The sequence below is a fragment of the Anopheles maculipalpis genome, chromosome 3RL (genome assembly GCF_943734695.1).
Source record: "Anopheles maculipalpis chromosome 3RL, idAnoMacuDA_375_x, whole genome shotgun sequence".
In the NCBI taxonomy this organism is placed as follows: Eukaryota; Metazoa; Arthropoda; class Insecta; order Diptera; family Culicidae; genus Anopheles; species Anopheles maculipalpis.
This window is the reverse complement of record NC_064872.1, coordinates 75,308,274-75,325,831: the sequence shown is the minus strand read 5'-3', so window position 1 is coordinate 75,325,831 and position 17,558 is coordinate 75,308,274. Positions and strand designations below refer to the sequence as shown.

Here is a 17,558-nt window from a genome sequence, read left to right as displayed (position 1 = left end):
TTAGCATTTACTCGTGAAGAGCTTGGAAATTTAATTAAGTGGTTTATTGACCAATACCAAACAGAGCTAGCTGCTTTTTTTCTTGCATAAATGATTATACAAAACATAATTATGGAAACCGTAGTTGCTTACTTTCAGCCGTTATCAATATTCTACCAAGCCAGCAGAAAATCCATCGGGTTTTTGGGCAAGGAAAATTTAACTGGCAATACTGTTTATTGAAATACTGTAAGAAAGCTTATATATTTAGCAGACTTTTAATTATAATTCATTTTAAAAAGATTCTACCAACGTCTGCTAAGATTTCGTACCCGAAATCCGGTTTGAATCGTTAGAGTGAAACCCAAAAACTTATCTCCACCACTCATATCGTCCCTCCCTTGCTGTGGTTTTGATGAGTTGCAGCAAAAAGAACCGGAGCATAATAATTGGAATCGTAAGGTACCTTTTTATTCAGCAAGTACATGCGCTGTCATTTGATATCGTATGTTATCTCTCCTCCACACAGTTTCATTTCGCAGCTCACAAAGGTACAAACGTATTTGACGAAGCACCGACATGATACTGCCTTATAGATGGATGCAGGGTTTTGTGTATTAAGAGAAAGGGTCATGCCTTGGCCACCCGTACGTACACGAGAATGTTCGACATATGCTAGCGACCATTGGTTGTACGAAGCAACAAAAAAAAATGTAGCTGATGTCGTCTCGCCTTTTGTTTACCGGTGATGGAGGCGACTCCGTAAAAGCGGTTCTCTGACATTTTGTGTACCGGTGACATGTATTTTCACTCAAGAATTCGAAAGAAAAACACAAAAAGAAGAAGGGTGCAATGTTTTGTTATTACGGGGCCAACAATGAAGGCCCTTTTTTGTACCGTTTTGGCTCACTGTTGCACAGAAGTAATGACATGCTTTTGAGTTAGTTTCAACTTTTTTGAGAAAACACCGAAAACTCTCGTTAGTAAATGCTTTCGCTCAGTGGTGTCGTCTGCAGGCTGCGCCTGTCATTCGAAAATGTGTTTCCCGCTCCACATCGCGAAACTATTGGCATGAATGTAAAGAATGTGCGGCGTAAAGTTCGTTAATGATGTCCCGAACTCGAACGACCGAAAGCGTTCGAAAGCATTGTTTGAGTTTCGTTTCGTAAGAGCATCGTCTCGAAAGACGAGTAACGAGTGACAGTGGATGTTCGGTAGATTGAGCGAATGAAGTTTCTGTGTCTTTTCCAAACGAACGGCCAGCATCGAAATGCGATCCTTGGAATTTAGCTATTTGTGAGTAGTGTTCGGATCCTTCAGACGGTTGTTTACGGAGCAACTTCGTAGCTACGCGTCACGCGTCACTATCATGGAGGGAATTTTGGAAATCCTGACCATGCTTACTTACCCCCGTGGGTTCAATCTTTTTCCAAGTCAATCGCTTAATCGGCCGTGATTGACTTGTTAGCTTTTACGGTCAGGGATGCCCTTTTTCCCACTGGCGGGAGGGACTACATCGTCCTTTCGCTCTCTCTCTCTCTCTCTTTGCTCTTTCAATTCGTTGTCTTTGATCAGCGTGCCCACGCACAATCTTCCGGTGTGGAGCGTTGTTGGGGCCAACATCAAAGAGGGGTCCAGCAAACGATATATTATCGATTCGTTGGATTGATGTCGCTTACGGCTTGACGCGATGGTGCTTCGAAATTGGCCCCATTTTGCGCATCGTTGCGCCGGAGTCCAATTCGATTAAGCAACAAATTGCACGGAACGCATGAAGGCGGCACACAGGCGGGAGGGAGGAGGAGCGAGATGGATGGATTACCGGGAGTCATTTTGTAGTTTGGGTAGCAGTGTTTTTTTTTTTTTCAGTCACTACACGTTGTCCATCCATTCGATCTAATGGTGAGTTGCCCGTAGCTTGTTAACCAGTTGCAAAGTTTTAATGAAGGTAGTAAATTTTGTGAATCGCTGGGGCAATGGCTCTTTAAAATGGGATTGGAATTACTTGATGTTTTCATAGATGATGGGAAATGGAGCATAATTGTATAATTTGCAATGCACCTTGGTTTTGATTTTGCATCAATAAAATTCTGTAACGTGTAAAATCGGAATTTAGTATTGAGAGAAATCAACAAAAAAAAAAACGCCTAAAAAACAAAATAAAACGCCTCAAGATATGCAATCCGGTGTGCAAAATGTAGTTTATTGATAGTTGTGAATATCTTTTCTGGATAAACACTGTCCAGTTTAGAAGTTTAGACACATGATTTAATTTTATTCTTAAAGAACTGATTCATAAATTTTCTTGTTGAACGTTGTAAAATAAACGATATAATCAAACAACGTACTCCATAAGTAAGTAAAATGTAGTAAAAAGAAAGTCCAAACTGACCTATCGAGGTTGTGGTCCCAAAGACGAAGAACGTACAGCACAATTCCATCCGTTCATTAGGATTACTGTCGGCCAAAATCATTTCTCATTTACCATCGAATACTGCCCAGGACACACATTCACCATTAATCCCAACGGTGTGTATTATTAATCGCGTGCCAGTGAAAGCAAAAAAAAAACCAAACATCTTACCATCACCCAGGATAGCTACATCGAAAGAAACAATGGTAGTGTCGTTGATGATTAAACGTTCATTTATCACAGTGGACCTATTCCTTACGGTTAGCGGTTTGTCGCGTTTTTGTCGCTAGGTTATAAGACTGTGTCACATACACATTTTATGCCGCAGATTCAGACGTTCAGAGCTGAATCTGGCCTTCCGTTGCGAAGGCCAGATGAGATAAGAACAACGGCAAACGGGAAGGCCAAAAGTTATTCGAGACATTCTGCAGACGTGTCTTAGGCACGGCCACACGACACTGTACATTGTTTTCTATTTACGCATTTATGCGCTACGGACTGCAGACAGTATCGCCGGTCCAGCCTGGGAGAAAAAGTGTTTGGAGAAATTTATTGCGGTCAAGAAGCTACATTTATCATCAGCCATGCTCTGGGGTGAGGCAAGCCAAAACTCCACCCGTAGATGGGCTGGGCGTAACGAAACGGTGCCAATGATGAAAGTTTCGACGAAGAAACTTTGCATCTACCCTGGTGGCCGTTGCCGATCCGTTGCTGGTGACCTCGAGACGTCTGCGTATAAAGAAAAAAAAAAAAAACATTGGCAAGTTTTTCCGTGGCTCGAGTGATCAAGACTTCTTAGATATGGTTTGCATGGAAGTTGCACCAAAACAACTGACTCTTAACAGTTTATGAAAGGTTTTTGTGGGGCCCGTATGGGTGGCTTTACCAAGGCTAGATTTCTTTGAGGAAGAAAATCGTGAAAATTTGATTGTCAGAAGTTGAAGCTTTCTTATGAACGAATGACTCGATAAATGAAGTTTTTGGCGTTATTTGGCTATTGGGCTTTGTTTGATCGCTTTTTTTTTCTCGCAAAGCTTACTTCATTTAGTAAAGAGGATTTGATGTTTGATATCCTTTTACAATCGTACTGAATGGGGCTTTACACATACGATATCAATCATTGAAATGTATTATTAATTTTGATTTTCGTCTTTAATCGCTGAACCGATAAACCCATCGCCGTATATTTACACTATTCAATCAGTTTGTGCAGAACCGGTTTCCCATGAATAACAACAGCGCTTCATACCGAAACGCTTCCTACCGGAAAGGTGCTTGTAAAATTTTGTTTGCATAATTCATCGCGACCTGAAAATGGTCATTTCGTGGTGCCGAATTTAATTATGCTCTCCCGCTTTCCATCAATCTCGCACCCGGGCGGCGTGTTATTATTTTGCCACTTCCACGCTCGAAAGGGAAACAAACAAACGGGGAACAGAGCAAACGGTGTCGGGCGGATGCAAGCCACAAAAATTATTGTGATTATCAACGGAACGCTTCATAACGCTTGTTTGAATGCGGCCCGGTAAGCACAGGCTAGTGAGTGTAAGGATTTAATTAATTTAATGAATCTCGTCCGTACTGTTGTTGCTCGGTGTATGGATAGAGAGGTGAGAGGACGATAGTAAGGAGTAGAAAGGAGGAGGATACTGTGGGTATTTACTCTATAAATACTTACCCTTCACTCGATATGGTTAATATTAACAAACCGATCAGTTCGTCGTATCGGATCTCGAATGGTGTTCTGAGAAATGGGTCCGGTGATTCGAAACCAGAACATGCACAACAGTGCCGATGGGATAATAATTTTCATTTAGCCTTAAACACTTCACCTTTCGTGCTTAACTTCAACAACTGTCAACGTGTTAATAATCATTCGGAGCATATGTAAAACAGTATTTTTCTTAATGCAGTCGGAAAAAAAAAACACCTTGCGGTGATTTGTTTGATTGATAGATTGATTGATTTGCAATACGCTGTTTTCCCTGAAAAACACAGAAAAAACATTATACAAGGGTTCATGAAAGGCGTAGGTAATTCAAAAGAACTTAATAAATTGCATAAAATTAGTCGTTTAGTAAGGTGCAAATTTTTCACTAGATTTTAAAATATTATAAACTAAATCTAATTTAAATATAAACATTAAACATCAACTTGTCGAGGTTATATAAAAGCCTACATTTAGGCGTTTGTAGACTTGTGTAGCAAAAAAAAAATCCTTTGGTCTTTCCATATGATTCAACCAAGGAGTGCATGATAAACATTATTGGAACATACCTGATTGATAGTGAATGTGATTACTGTAATATAAATTCAGGCTTTCAGTGTTTTCTCTCTTCAGTGTGCTCAATTTTGGTGTCTTCACGTAAGAGAGGTATTTTTCTGTCAAAAAAAAAGGAACCATCTTTCACCCGAATAAGGCTCTATAGCTTAATGGCACCAACCAAACGTTAGCACTCGTTACCAACAGTGCGACACGTCAGCACGACGTCTTTCCCGCTGCGTGGGCGTTTTGCACACCAAAACAACGATAAGTCATAACCATTAAAAAGCATCCCATCGTGGTCGGGCAAGGAACGTTCCGTACCACCAGTGCGGCCAGTTGCGCTAATGACCGGAAATGGATTTCAGGCTCCTTGCCAGCCTGCTTCGAGCTGCGTCAAACGGACTGTGAGACAAACCTTGGGAAGATGGCGGATGTGTAAGCCTAATGGTGACCGGTTCTGTGACCGTGTTTGCCCGAACAACTCGTTCCTTCGCTACGGCCCGTCCCGGAAAAAACGTTTGAATAAATTAGACGGTAATGGTAGCGTAGGAGCTACCCCGGTAGTGCCCATTAAGCTGTTACCTGTACGTAATAATGAAAGACGACGTGTCCGATGCAGTGTTCGGTGCCAGTGGTTGGACTTCTTCGCGTGGAATGGCATCAATATTTGTTGTAGGTTTGTGATACGATTATACACGGCGATGATTTCATTCCCAGTCGCCTTCACCGTGCGGGTTACGGTTGTTATTTTATGTACCGCAGAGATAATTCATTAGAAGCGTTTTTCGAATTACCGGCTTGATTAATTGAGTTTTAGTGCCGTGGATTGCAAATGGAGCTGCGTTCGCTGAAGTGGAAAAGGAAGATTTTTCTTAAATAGCTGCTTATTTGGATCAAATAAGTCCACCTGCCGTGAAGCTTTTGTATAGTAGGGATACTAAAGAAAACGCAAACGCCTAAAGGTATGCAATTCCAAAGCAATATTCGCAATATAGCAATTACGCTGCACAACACCTGCACAATTCGTTGAGTTCTTAATGCTCTGCTGGAAAGTGTATAGTTTGAGCTCAACAATAGTCTATACACGTTACGAAAAGCAATTAAATCTCCCTGCCAGATGAGAAATTATCTGCAACGGTATGATTAAGATGAAGCTATTTATCCTGTGACGCATTCGATTTATATGCTCGCACTATATGTACACACATGTTTATGCTTGTGCCCATTCTAACCCGCTAGAGGACACCTTGGGTAAACAATTGTCTTCTCACGTTTATCCTTACCCCATCATTACCGCACCGGACACGACGCTGATGACAACGACGGCTGTATCATTGGAATAAGACGAAAATCGATAGCAAATCTATCATCCTGACGGTGATCCCAGCGTTCGGATGTATTTGCGCTGTCTGACTATCAGCGTCACAGTGTTACCAGCATCTTCATCTCACGCAGCAGGGAGATAAATCTAATCAAAGGATAAAATATTTGCCAGCAGTCGTCCAGGGGAGAGCATCATGGTGTGATTTATGTGCGTCTAAGTGCTTCGAAACACTTGTAACGAGCTCATCTTAACCTACTTACCAGGGAAGAAGCAAAGAAGGAAGGATAGGGGGAAAGTAGAGGTATAACACACACACAACAAATTCCAAGCACTGTCAACTGTGACGCGTAATGTGGTGGAACTGACCAACTCTTGTTGTACTAGTAGAGCACAGCCTAATTCTTAGTATCGCTGGGGCATAAATTCTCCTTAACGCTAAAGAAGCTGATGCATTTATTTTTCATGGATAATCCTTCAATGGGCCTGTGCAGAATAAATAGACACAACTAGAGGAGGACAGTTTCCCACATTCCAACTTCTGAGAGGAAGATTAGTACCCGAAAAAAAAAGAAACAAAAACAAAGAAACATTGGTCCTTATTGTCCCGAGTGCTCTTAAAACTGACCAAAGTCTCTACTGGTAGATGGTACAAACCGGGCTTGCGGTGGCTGCGGTGTCGTGTTGGATAAACGTCTCGCAAGATGACCTATTCCGGTGAATTGTTCCGAAAGTAGCGACGATAGTAGCCGAGTCCTCGTACTCCCAACGGTGTTTAACGATGATGCCATTCATTCTAAGGACACTGAGAGCGTTTTTGTGTTAGAGCTGCCAGTGTGAGTGAGTTTTTCGCTTCTTCCACGCTCGTTCTCACTTTTTCCTGTGCCACCTGTCACTCACGCGATACCCTGGACAGCTACCGGGTCTTGTAAAACCTGTTTGAGTGCCTGGCTAAGTCGTGTACTCGGAACAGTGACACACACAAACACACACACACACACACACATAAATGAAACATATCACTCGGCGGGAGTTTCGTTTTTATTGACTTAGACATTGCATCGTCTTTGCGGAGACGTCAAAGTTCCTAGAAAGGCGAAAAAGAAAATGAAACATAAAAACGTCAAGAGCATTAGCACGGTTAAAGTTTCCCTCGGTGCCCTTGGTGCCCTTGGAAACTGGGTTGCACGCTCTTCTTTAGCGTCCCCTCACACTGGGAAAGCATTTCTTTAGCGGGAAACATTCAAACTTTGACCTCCGTCGTAACAGGAGATTAATCTTTTATTTATAGCTACAGCGGTAGAAAACGGAAAGCTTATTAACACTGTCCTAGTAACTGTCCGGCACGCGATCCGACGTGATGTCACTGCTGTTCAAGCCCACGTTCGAGCATGGTTTTTTGGAGCCCAGTTTTAGTGGCGTTGGCCTTCGATAGGGTATCGTTTCGTGCCTTGATGCTTGCTTCCAGCGCAACGTTGGCGCCACGCAGTGCTTGGATTTTGTCCTGCAGCTGGTTCAGTGCCTGCTGTTTTGCCACATACTCTTTACGCTGGTGTTCCAGCTCGCTCAGCATCAAATCATTGTCCGCATCCAGCACACGGAATATTTCCTTCAGACTGTGAACCTCACTAACACTGCTGGCAGCTGTTCGGCTTACTCCATAGTGGTTGAGTTTATCTGCCGTGTACGTTTCGATGGAATGCTTGGCAGAGATCTGCTTGGTAAGATCGACGTTGAGTCGATCCAGTAATTGCAGCACTGTTGGATGGGTGTCATTTTTTGAGTATGAGTAATACACACCGTACCGGGTAGTGGCCAACTCCAATAGGCTCTGAATGTTCTCAAAGTAGTCCACTTCTGGTGAACAGTACGTAAACCAGCCGTAACCGCCACTGATGAGCAGCGCGAAAACCGGCACCAAACGTAATGTCCAACGAATCGCCATGCCACGGCGGGAGTCACTTGCGCTGTATTCTGCGGATGTTAGTTTACTGGCGCGAGAAGCTGCTGATAGCGTCTGGTCGATTGGTCTGGATGGTCTTGCTTACTGAGCACAAATACATGATCGCATTGGCTGCATATGCTTCACACCTCATTGTATTGCGCTTTGAGCAATCAAATAATGACCTCATGATTACAGATTTACTACTGAAGCTGTGTGTGATTCCCACTGATTTGCAGTGCGAAAGGGAATCCCACAGCAGACGTCGTGTTTACATTAATGGTGAGGTTTTTGTTTGGGTTCGCTGATAAGGAGGATCAAGAATTGGATGAAAAAGTTAAGTCTCACTCTTTAATGGATGAAACAAACCCGTGCAGAATCTTGATCTTTAAGGCATAAATTCTTGAATTCATTTATTGGATCTTGCACTATTTATACACGTTTTAACATTTTATCTTCCTCACACGAAATTACGCTGTATACCACATTTCATGTGTTCCACATCTAACCCCGTACATGAGGAGCATTATCGTTAATCGTGGCCTGTAGCTTCTTATTTTCCGTTTCCACCAGCGCAAGTGTTTCGTTCAATCCTGCCAGCTGCAATTGTAACTGTTGCGATTGTAGCTTCAGCGTCTCAAGCAGTTTTTGATTTTCCGCTATTTCGGCAGTTACATTCTGATTCGATTGCTTCTGCTCGGTCACTTGCAGTCGCTGGAAAGCGTTCCGATCTTCCACGGTGCTAAAGATTTTCTCTATCAACGATATATTGTTCTCCAAACCATCGACCGGTAGGTTGAACTGCTTCAGCTTGCCTTGCACAAACGTTGACATCTGGTTTCCATACTGCTGGTACTGGGCGATTCGGTTGTGGTACGCATCAAGCAGCAGTCTTAATCGTACGTCAACCGTTTCTCCCGCATAGAATGGAGCCGATTGAAAATTGCGTGCCTCATGCCGTATCGAATCACCGATGAGAGAAAGTTGGTACTGTATCGTAGCACAGGTGGAATACTTCATCAAACCAGCGCCGGATGTTAGTGGAATCAGAAGCAGAAGCACTGAAAACACGCGCTTTCCAGACATGTTTACGCACGCACCGAAAATAATGAATAATAAAACAAGCGCGAGTGTGTCTTGTACGACTGAAGTAAGGGCACTAGTGGCCAGTGCAATGCAACGCTTACGACTGAGATGATAAGATTAAAACGAAGAGCGATTTTAAAGCTTGCAGATGTGTGCGTGTGTGCATGGTTGTGCTGCAACGTTCTATTACAAGGTGAACAGTGTAAATATTTTTTTAAAAGTGAAATAAGAACAATGTTAATATAGGAAGTTATTAATCATAATTGTAGGAAGAATATCAATCATAATTGTATAAAAAATAAAATCAAATAAAATCATTTCTATTCTGAGATCGCAACTCGTTTGAACGCCTAAATATAGGCAATGAGCTAAATTTCTGTAGTCAGGCGAAATACTCAGTAATATTTTACAAAGTGGATTATTGATTTATTTGATTTATTTACACTTTATTATGACGCTTCAATGCCGTTTTGTCAACACCACTTGTGATGAGTTAATTGTATAAACATAATTATCAGAGTGGATTATTGGATCACAATTATAAGAGTGAAGTGGAAAAGTAATATTTTATGAAAGATTCCTCAAAAATCCTTTATTTCTTTTTACCGTTTTTCCACAACATTCAATGCTTTACCCGTGCGCTACACCTTGATTTACAACTGACATAATAAGGAAAGCTTCCATTTCTGTTGTGTAAACTTTTTTATGCTTTCTTCTTCCTACTAGAAATGCTATATTTTCCGTTCGATTTTCCTCTATCAACCCTATCAACATGCTGTGTGATTCAATGAACGTAAGCAGTATACGCTTGCATTCCGGAAAGGAACAATTCCTAACCTCTTCCACCTGGAATATCTCGGATGGCACCGACTGATTTTTCTACTCCGGTTGTTATTTTATTTAGCTGGAATTTCCTTTATTGGGTCTTCCGGGCAGGAATGTGGCCTTTGATGTGGTGTGGATGGAAGGATAGATGGTGGTTGGTAGGTAGTACATTTTAGATTTAGTAATTGAAGTGGTTTTTTACAGGCATAAAAAACGATTCGACGAGCTAGAGAGGGAATTAAATTGTGAGTCAAGCATTAAAATACTGTGGCTTAGTTAGTTTTTAGCTCAAGCACAGCACAAGTGTGAGTTGAGAGTTGGGTTTTTATCCATCCTAAGCGTACTGGTCTTAGGGTAAGTCCCTGAAAGCTTCATTGAGCTGCATAATAATATCGATTATCGATATTGCGCTCGTTTGTGCTCGTACTACAGGCACAATACACACCGGTACACAGTGGTGCTTAAGAATGAATCGCATGTAAACCATCGCAAACAACGCATCCGTGTAGCGTACGGCATCGTTGCACGCCGGCAGAAGTTATTTGTGTGCCCTCGCCGCTTGCACTCCCTTCATCTCATTAATTAGATGAACGAAAATTGAATTATAACCCGGGCATGGTATCCTTCACGCCATTACGCCAACCGGCCAGAGCAACAGCAGAGTGGACGAATGTGGACGCCCAGGGACTACTGTTCGCTGGGTCGCTCGTTTGCAGGCTGGACTAATTTCATTTGGCGCTTGTTTGTTTGGAGGCTGGTAATGGGGAAGGGAGGCGGTCCGGTGTCCATTTTGATATTCATAATGAAGCAGGGCATGCGACATGACATGATGTCTGTTTATTTTTACGAGTTGTGAGATGGATAATATCCAGCACGGTTGGGGTGCGCCATCGTAGCATTGTGGAAGCATTGTGATGACTTTATTACGCTGTACAATACAAACATGTGAGTCCTGTATTTGTAATTCCGAGGAGTTTTTGTTTCCGGTAATATTAATGTGGTTTGTTCCTCATAAATATGCATCACTTGAGTGGAACATTGATATTAGTTTGTTCATGGCATTAATAAGAAAGTACTATTTTATGGTAAGGAATGTTAAGAACACACAATTCTTGCATTTTTATATGATAAGGTGTCTTACGCTTACTGAAACTCCAGAAGATATGCAATTCGCTGACGAAAATTTACTCTTTATTCTGTTCCTACAAAGTTTGAAGGTTTTGTGTAAATATTTATATGTGTACTAATACAAAATCTAAAATATTTATTAAACACAAATAAATGGTTAAAAAAATAGTGCATTTTTAAACCTAACAAAATAACGCTTGAATAATGCGCATTCCGGCGGATGTATAAATAATTTACTCTTCACTCGAAAGGATCTGTTTGCGGATGAAATACACTTCCACCGATCATCGGTGGAAAACTATCAGCATCACAATCGGGCCCAGGAAGTGGTCCCGGTTCGTCCGGAAAACTGTTGTCCCACTGATTTGAATAATAAATCGATCCAGCAATCAACAAGCGGAAACTGTTGATTTTATGACTGATGAGCGTTGGGTTTTTGTAGAGATGGAACGGCATGGAAATAGGGCTAAAAAAATAGGAAGAACAAGGAAAACAAAAAGTTAAAAAAAAAAAAACAAAGGTGAAAAGGGAAGCTGTATTTAGAATAGGCACGGGTCAGAGTTCATTAGTATTGGTTGATTTGAAGAGAATGTAAACTTGTTTCCGGGCACAACTGATTGATGATTGACAAATGATTTTTCTTCTTAACTATTGAACAAACTGCTCAAATAAAGCTTTAAAATACAGAGAATAGTTTCTCGCATCGTATCAGTGATTTAAACATTATTTTAGCGTTGTAGAAACGGTCTTCACTGTTCCGCCGAACACTCGCTATGCTGAAAGATGACACGCGCCACTGTGAAAATTGAAAAAGTAAAGCAAACTGGAGCTGAAATTCAAACTAAAATCATCACGCCCTTCCGCGGTGCTCGGAAGCCGGAAGTGGCACGTCAAACTTTTTGGCAAACAACATACCGTTCCGCTGCCGGATGTGGCTCGATGTGCCAATGTGCCCGAGCCGTGTATCGCACAAAATTTATTGCCGGTCAGAGTGACATATTCATCATCGCTACGCTACCGGCAATACTACCGGTAGCTGGCCGTTTACCGATAAGACAACTGGTGGAAAGTTTTACCCACCTCTCCCCCTCTATTGGGTCGAACGTACGGCCTCGGCACGGTAATCTTACGATAGCATGCTCTTTCAACAAGTTTTGCTACTCTCGCTTCTGGTGCTGATAAAACACTTTCCACGCTACGGGTGAGTGTGTGTGTGTGTGTGTGTGTGTGTTCGAGGGAAAATTCGCATCCCGTGCGATCATATGAGTGGGATAAGTTTCGGGGTCCGGAAAATCCGGTGACACCCAGCGTTCTGGATGAAGTTGTCGAAAAACGGGTGCACAAGACATTGTGCAAATGTCCGGTAAAACCGACCGATACGTCGTGGTGTTGTGTATGAGTGTTGTGTTGCGTGTGGTTTAGTGACGGAAATGAAAAGTTAGCAAAGAATGTTTTGGAATCTTTGTCGAAAGGAGAGCTTTTGTGTGTGTGTGTGTGTGTGTGTGGTGCTGATGGTATGGGGACTGTTATGCAGCGATAAACCAATTTCCTATTATTTCGATAATAGTATGGCAGGAATTCGGGCAGCTGGTGAGGTGAGTGAATTTTATGCTGTATTTTAAAGAGGAATGTGATGTTGCTCCAATGATATGAATTTGGTTTGGAATTTGATTTGGAATTTGGAACGAAGCAGATCGTAGAAGAGTAGCTACAATAGAATACGACCAAACAAACTAAAAATATACGAGAAACTGTCAAACAATTTCCGGATGTTGCCAAAAATATACGAAAGGCGTCAAGAAGCCCCGGGGGAAAAATAAAAAGAATAATCGGACTACAACCAATAAACCAGGACTAACCCTGTCCTTAACTACTCACAGTTACCTAATTGATTAATATAATTTAGCAATTTTAAAAACAGGAGCAATATGTCGTTTATGATTGCCGCTGGCAGTATGCAATTAATTCCAACTTTTTGTTATTGGACGTCGTTCTTCATAAGGCAGGAAGTCCGGGGTTGAAATCCATTGGAGGAGTGACCATCCCATTACGTAGTATTAATATGTCTTCCAAGCCATTGAAATGGCCGGCATGATATAGCAAATAGTTAAGGCAAAAAGAACGAAGCCGTAACAAAAAATCCCAACAAACTCACACGCCATACGGTGGAATCTGAGTTAAAATCCAATTCAGATTATCGTAACCCCTCCTCTCAACCCCGTGATGAGGCCTGACTATCCAACTGTGTGTTATCAACAAGTCCAGTAAGCCATTTGATGACCTAACAGATCGTTCAGCCAAGAAGCGGCAGAATATTGGCAGCTTAAACCTCATTGAGAATTTCTCTTTGTTGAATTCTATATTTGACAATTTATTTGTCAATGAACTGCTCAAAAAGCACAAAAAGGAATTTCATTATTCAGTATGAAATGTCAAATTAAAACAAAAAAATTTCTAGACATTTGTAAGTCCTGTCCAGTTTGATATACGAAACATGAAAAAACCCTCGCTAATTCTAACAATCCAAAACGATACACGAGTTCAAGAGAGTGCTAAAGCAGTTTCTGAACTGGACGGGACCGTTTTTCCTTCCAACGGTTAGCCTCGGTCAACCTTTAACATTAACTTTGACCTTTGTGAGTGGAGCCAAAAATGTCGACAGTCACTCGCTCACACTCAACAAAATACCCTACTGGAATACCGACTTTCGCATGCGGTGGGCGCTGCGGTTGAAAGAGATTTTTCCAGCGGACATTTTTGTGGGTTTTTGTGTCTTTTCATGGGTAAAGTTTTGTCGTATAACTGTTTGATTTAGTTGAGTGTGTTTGTTCACTACATATTTGTGCGTGGCACATTAAGAGGATGCTGTAAACAGAAAATAAAAATAAAATGCTAACATGTTTTACGTACATCACGTAAGGATTCCAGCCGGCCATAACCACATTTCAGCAATAATATACTCTATAGAAACTATCGAGTTTCGAAAAAGTAAACACACATTTCATTACAAAACGCATTCATAACGCATTTATAGCGTCAGAGCCAAACTCACCAGCTTGGGGTACAACTTTTTAACGGCGCCAGTTTGTGCAATGCGCTGGTGTATGTTTTTGAGCACTACCACTCATAACATACAGCAACGATTTCCACCGGTGAGCTGTAACAATTTGACGAAAAACCGCAAGTAAATATGCTCCAAATTGCAAACGTTGCCCAGTGCTGGTGGGTGAATAAAAGCGATCACCAGTCACTGGTGTACTTTGCTTGTTGGTAAACATACGCCCTCGAGTCCATCCGCCCTTTTGTGGTTGCCGCTAGTGTGTGTAATGTTATTTTTTGTGCTGTTTGCTTAGAATTCATGTCCATACATGGCGAATGCTGTAGGAGTGCACTTTAGTACGTAACGCTGCTTTACCCACACTGTGGGGTTGACAATGTTTTATTAGGTAGTGTTTTATTTATTTCGTTATATTCCTTTGCACTGCTTTTCTTGACCATTGTGAAATTATGCTTTGGAAAACAGACGGGAAAAGGTCGTTAGAAACTAAATTCCTGGAAAAAATCATCCGCTCGCTGCATTTAAAAGCATTTTTCCACTCATATCTCCCAGTTACAGAGCATCACGAGCTTCCCCTTCCCCACGAAGTTTTTATCCAGCCTCACTCTGCGCCGGGACTAAGGCGTTTTCGCGCACCGCCTTAATCAAGTTTGATCTGAGTTTAAATGTGTTAGTGAGTCAGCAACAAGCGTAAAGATTAGGTGTGCCCATGCTCGCACTGCATGATTTCTTCCTTTTTAGGTCATTTGCGGCATCAAATCTAGCGTAGGGCATTCCCTGTAACAGTTGGACAGTATTTGGCTGTCCGAGAAGCAGGTAAGTTTGATACACAGTGCGGAGGAAGATCTAGTTCTTTGATTACAAACAGTGATAGAGGGTTTTTTCACTCGCCCTCTATCACTGTTTTCACTCACGGCCTAAAACGGAAGAAAAGCAGGAAGCTAGGATCACCGGCTGCCGAGGCGAGAGGATCGATTGCTGCCCTACGAAGGACGAGCAGTGAAGAAGTGTAGAGTACGAGCATAGAGCTAAATAAAAATGAATGGAACTTGAAAGCCGTGAAGGTCCTTTTTACTTGAAACCGAATTCGAATAAATGTCGAAATTTATGCAATATTTTCCAATCCTTTTTTTGGAAAAGTATACTTTTAGTCGCTTTTATTATTTTCATTGCAATGATATTTTATTACGTTGCTAAATGTGACTTGCTGTGTAGTACAGATTAGGCCGAATTACCTAAAAAAAAAGGCTCAAAATGCAAACCCATTCGTGGTATTAAATAACCATTCATCTTTGTCGCGTTACAAATTTAGAACCACCTAAACCAATCGGAACACAGCGACAACACGTGGCAACCGTTTTCTGTCAATCATTGCGAGGATTTATGCGTATGACAATTCGTACGGTGTACTGTGAGGCGTGTAGGTAAATTATGGTCGATTACAAGTCCATTGCAAATCCATGCAGCTTGTCAAATCATTTCACATTGTGTGAAATTTCCCACCCATCAACGTAAATGGTACATTGAGTTCGGGATTAGTTGGTGGTTCGGTTTTTTTTCTCCCAGCACAAAATTCACAACCATCGCACACAAATCGCACCATGATGAGTGTAGGTCATGAGAACTGTCACCTCATGGTCGTCATAATCCTGCATTATTAGATTTGAAACACACGTCGTAGTTGATTGCTTAGCTTGCAGAGCAGAGTAAAAGGGTGACAGAGGAAGCACGTTTTCCCGGGCTGGGGATTATAATAAATTTCCGAACGCTGTCGGAAACGTTGTGCACCGATACCTGTTCTGGGGGAGTTTAGTTTTAGCCAATTTAGCGTGTCAATTTGCACCACACATCGTGTACGACAGCAGGGTTTGCCGCTATTTCTGGAGCACACTCGACTCGCATCTAACGCTAATGTTTCCTCGTACTCTTGCGGCTCAGCGTATCAGATGAGCAAACATTATCTAAATACACGCGTAAATTTTCTTTGAAATATCCGCGAAACATCCTGGAGATGCTCTGGGTGTGATGGTTTGCAGCTGCACGGCGGTTGGTTAGAAATTCGCCTGGCAGTTTTGGCTTCGAGCGACGCCGCAGAGAACGTGAATGTTAGAAGTCATGATGAGTTAATTAAAATGCAAACAGTTTAGCATCCCGGGAGCATGGGTGTACCTTTGCCAGGAGTGTGCCAAAAGTTGTACCCTCGGTTCATCGGGAAGCCATATGGAAATAAAGGTGGCCACCTTTTGGTATTATCCCGTCTATGCTTGGGGAGCTTCTGCAGGGCTTGTCTACAGCAGTAGGAAGGCGCTTGTGCTGTGGAGGATTTGTCAAGTAAGGATTAATTTAATACAATACCCTGGCAGAGTTGGCAAGGTTCTTCGGGAAGGTTGAAGCATTTTTCGAGAAAGCTAAAGCGTCTGCAGCTTGCTGCCAGTAGCATACAACCGGTTTTAACGGTTTAATTGAGAGGAGAACAGTATAGCGCGGAACGTCACCGTACCCCGTCAACTGTGCAGGGATATGCAGCCCGAAAGAACGGCTGCGAGCTCTCGAAAGGAACCTCACCGAACGGTTCGGATTATGAGTTTGGTCGGTGGATCATATATACAAGCGTGTGCCACACACAGCAGCCACACCCGTACCCAATGAGCCGCAGTCAAATGCAAATGGTGTATCCACCCTGTGCCCTGAAAGGTGGCTTCAAGCGTGCCCGTTTCCCTTGCTGGAAAGTGACACGCCGTGAAAAGAAGTAACGAGGATTATGTGGTAGATAAAGTTTGTCGGGTCGTGTCGTACGAGCGGATTAAGCGCGAGATCGAAAGATTGTCCCCCGTAACGTTGGGGAAGGGTTTCACTTGGCTCATGCTGCAAAAAACCAGCACTACAGTATCATCTCAGACAAAAAGTGTAGTTTTGGGGTTTATTTTTTATTGCTGCAGGTGTTGGAAGTTGGTCACGAGCTGCCTTGGAAGGTGTCGTTGCTGGGGTTTTTTTTTTCATTTTTTATTTGAAGAAACTCCATTTCGTTCACTCGCTTGCTCTCTTTCTCGTGTCTCTGGTAATGATAATCGTATTAGCTAGCGCTTTTCTTTTCATGCGGTAAGTTACGTTCTCCGTTGTTCCGAAAGGGAGTGAATCCGGTCCGTCAGCTGTCGGTGATAGCGTTTGGTCGCATCGTGGTGGCAGTTTGCGGACGGGTTAATTGATTGTGCTGTGGTGCTTGATTAGCTTTGCTGATGGTACTCGAATGCAGTTTCGCCAGGAACGATTAAGGATGATTTTCTATTAGCATAATAGAAAATGGAACAGCTCTGCTTAAATGATGGTTTCTTACATGGCCTCAACATGCTGTGGAGCAGATTAGTTATTACTTTATTATGTTTACTATGTTCTATAGAATGGTAAACATGTTCACCAGCGATTGGAAGTCGTTGGTTGGTTATTCAGTTCAAGGGAAGGGTCTTTTCTACTGTTGTAAGTGGTTCCTGATTTGAGTATGTGCCTCTGTGGTTTTGAAAGATCGAATGAGTTTTTGTTCTG

The 17,558-nt window shown here is 42.2% G+C and overlaps 3 protein-coding genes across 6 annotated transcripts in view; all 3 read right to left on the bottom strand.

The window, feature by feature from the left end:
• Nucleotides 1-17,558, bottom strand: part of LOC126562130 (leucine-rich repeat-containing protein 15-like) — a 487,244-nt gene that overhangs the window by 327,549 nt on the left and 142,137 nt on the right. Inside the window, exon 3 of one of the 4 annotated variants that reach the window (XM_050218557.1) lies at nt 1,504-1,520. The exons of the other annotated variants lie outside the window; for them this stretch is intronic. The gene's annotated coding sequence lies outside the window, so the exon portion shown is untranslated. Of the gene's footprint in view, nt 1-1,503; nt 1,521-17,558 lie in introns of those variants that run through there. 4 annotated transcript variants of the gene reach the window in all.
• Nucleotides 7,343-7,924, bottom strand: LOC126560984 (uncharacterized). The gene has a single exon (XM_050216933.1). The coding sequence runs from the start codon at nt 7,922-7,924 to the stop codon at nt 7,343-7,345; it is 582 nt and encodes a 193-aa protein (XP_050072890.1).
• LOC126560983 (uncharacterized) lies at nt 8,426-9,007 on the bottom strand. Its single transcript, XM_050216932.1, has one exon. The coding sequence runs from the start codon at nt 9,005-9,007 to the stop codon at nt 8,426-8,428; it is 582 nt and encodes a 193-aa protein (XP_050072889.1).

Coding starts and splice junctions, on each gene's coding strand:
- LOC126560984 (XM_050216933.1), bottom strand. CDS start 7,924: ATGGCGATTCGTTGGACATTACGTTTGGTGCCGGTTTTCGCGCTGCTC.
- LOC126560983 (XM_050216932.1), bottom strand. CDS start 9,007: ATGTCTGGAAAGCGCGTGTTTTCAGTGCTTCTGCTTCTGATTCCACTA.